Raw genomic sequence first — 1503 nt, 5'->3', positions numbered from 1 at the left:
ATACTCCAATACAAGAGTGATAAAGCTCCAATACTTTGGCCGCCTGATATGAAGAGTGAAGAGCTGACCATTTGGGAAAGACTCTGATGCTGAAACAGATTGAAGGCAACAGGACAAGGGGGCAAGAGAAGATAAAATGATTAGATAGTATCACCAACTCTATGGACATGAATTTGAGCAACTCTGGGAGATGGTGAAGGACAGAGGAGCCTGGCATGCTGCAGTCGAATGTGACCACAAAGGCTTAGTGACTGAACAACAACAAATAGAAACCAAATAGTTTTATGCCATGATCAAGAATCAGCAAATATATTCCCTTCTCATCACTCCTTTTCAGCACCTTACTGCAAATCCTACCTAATCCAACAAGGCAAGAAAAGAAAGTAAGAGATAATTAATACTGGAAAAAATAGAACTTTTTTTTTTTAATGATTGTCTATACAGAAAATCCTGAGGTCAACAAAATAATTCTGAAACTAATAAATTATTATAGCAAATTTGCAAGATACAAAGTCAGTTGTTTTCCTATATATCAACAAAAACAATTAGAATTTTAAATAAAAAAACACAATACCGACTGCACAGCACCTCCTCGCAATGGTTTTGTAATTGTGTCCTGGCTGTTTCCACCCTTGGCCAGTCCTACCTCAGCAGGTCCACCCTTGGCTCCCCCACCACGCAGAGGAACCAGTCCAAGAACCCACGCTGGTGTGTCCCAGAGCAGGAACCCCCCCACCAGCTACAACTGAATGCCTAGGTGCAGGACCAGAGCAGGGTTCCAAGTCTGTGGAAGACATAACCTTGTTCCTGCCTGCCCACCCCACTCTCTGACCTCAGGTCAGTGTCTGTCTCAGCATCCGAGATGCTGACCATCGCTACTCAGGTAAGGGCTCCAAGGACTCCGTTTCCTCTAGTTCTGTCCAGCTGAGTAACTCAGGGTGTTGTTACACCTGAGAGGAGTGAGGAGAGGGCAGTCAAGGCTCCAGAAAAAGATCCCTCAGGGGCCTCAGGCAGAGGAGTGAAACTGGGACCATCAGGGAACATGAGTGAATTTTGACACAAACTAGGCCGCTGCATGCTAAAGAGACCCCAGTCACAGAAGAAGAGGAGATGGATTGACTGGACCATGACTGGGGAACCAATGAATTTTGTCCACCTGACTCATATTGGCTCTGGGGAGAGAGATGGACTTGTCATGACAGGTGCATTCAGGAGCAGATTAGATCCAAGGGAAACTAAAAGGCCGTAGAGCAATTCTCGGGACTTGTAGCTCCAATAGGAATGGGTCTTTTGTGTCCAGGCTTCCCTCTGTCTAGCCCAGAAGAGATGCTGCCCCCATCAGTATTCCTCTTAGAATCAGTGAACCCAGGATCCCTCTTTTCCTTGACACTCTCAAATCTGAGATAGGGGTTTTCTGGGAACTTGGAATGAGTTCCCTTCTCCTAAATGATGGTCTAGGTGCCACATTTTTAAACTCTCAACCTGGAACTCCTTACATGTGGT

At 45.4% G+C, this 1503-nt stretch overlaps 1 protein-coding gene across 1 annotated transcript; it reads left to right on the top strand.

The window, feature by feature from the left end:
* The first annotated feature begins 1030 nt into the window (after positions 1–1030).
* LOC122437931 (CDC42 small effector protein 1-like) lies at positions 1031–1249 on the top strand. Its single transcript, XM_043462401.1, has one exon. It carries the CDS (start codon positions 1076–1078, stop codon positions 1247–1249), a length of 174 nt encoding a protein of 57 aa, XP_043318336.1. The 5' UTR covers positions 1031–1075.
* Positions 1250–1503: the final 254 nt, after the last annotated feature.

This window comes from Cervus canadensis, chromosome 3 (genome assembly GCF_019320065.1).
Source record: "Cervus canadensis isolate Bull #8, Minnesota chromosome 3, ASM1932006v1, whole genome shotgun sequence".
Lineage (NCBI taxonomy): Eukaryota > Metazoa > Chordata > Mammalia > Artiodactyla > Cervidae > Cervus > Cervus canadensis.
This window is presented reverse-complemented; position numbering and strand designations above follow the sequence as displayed.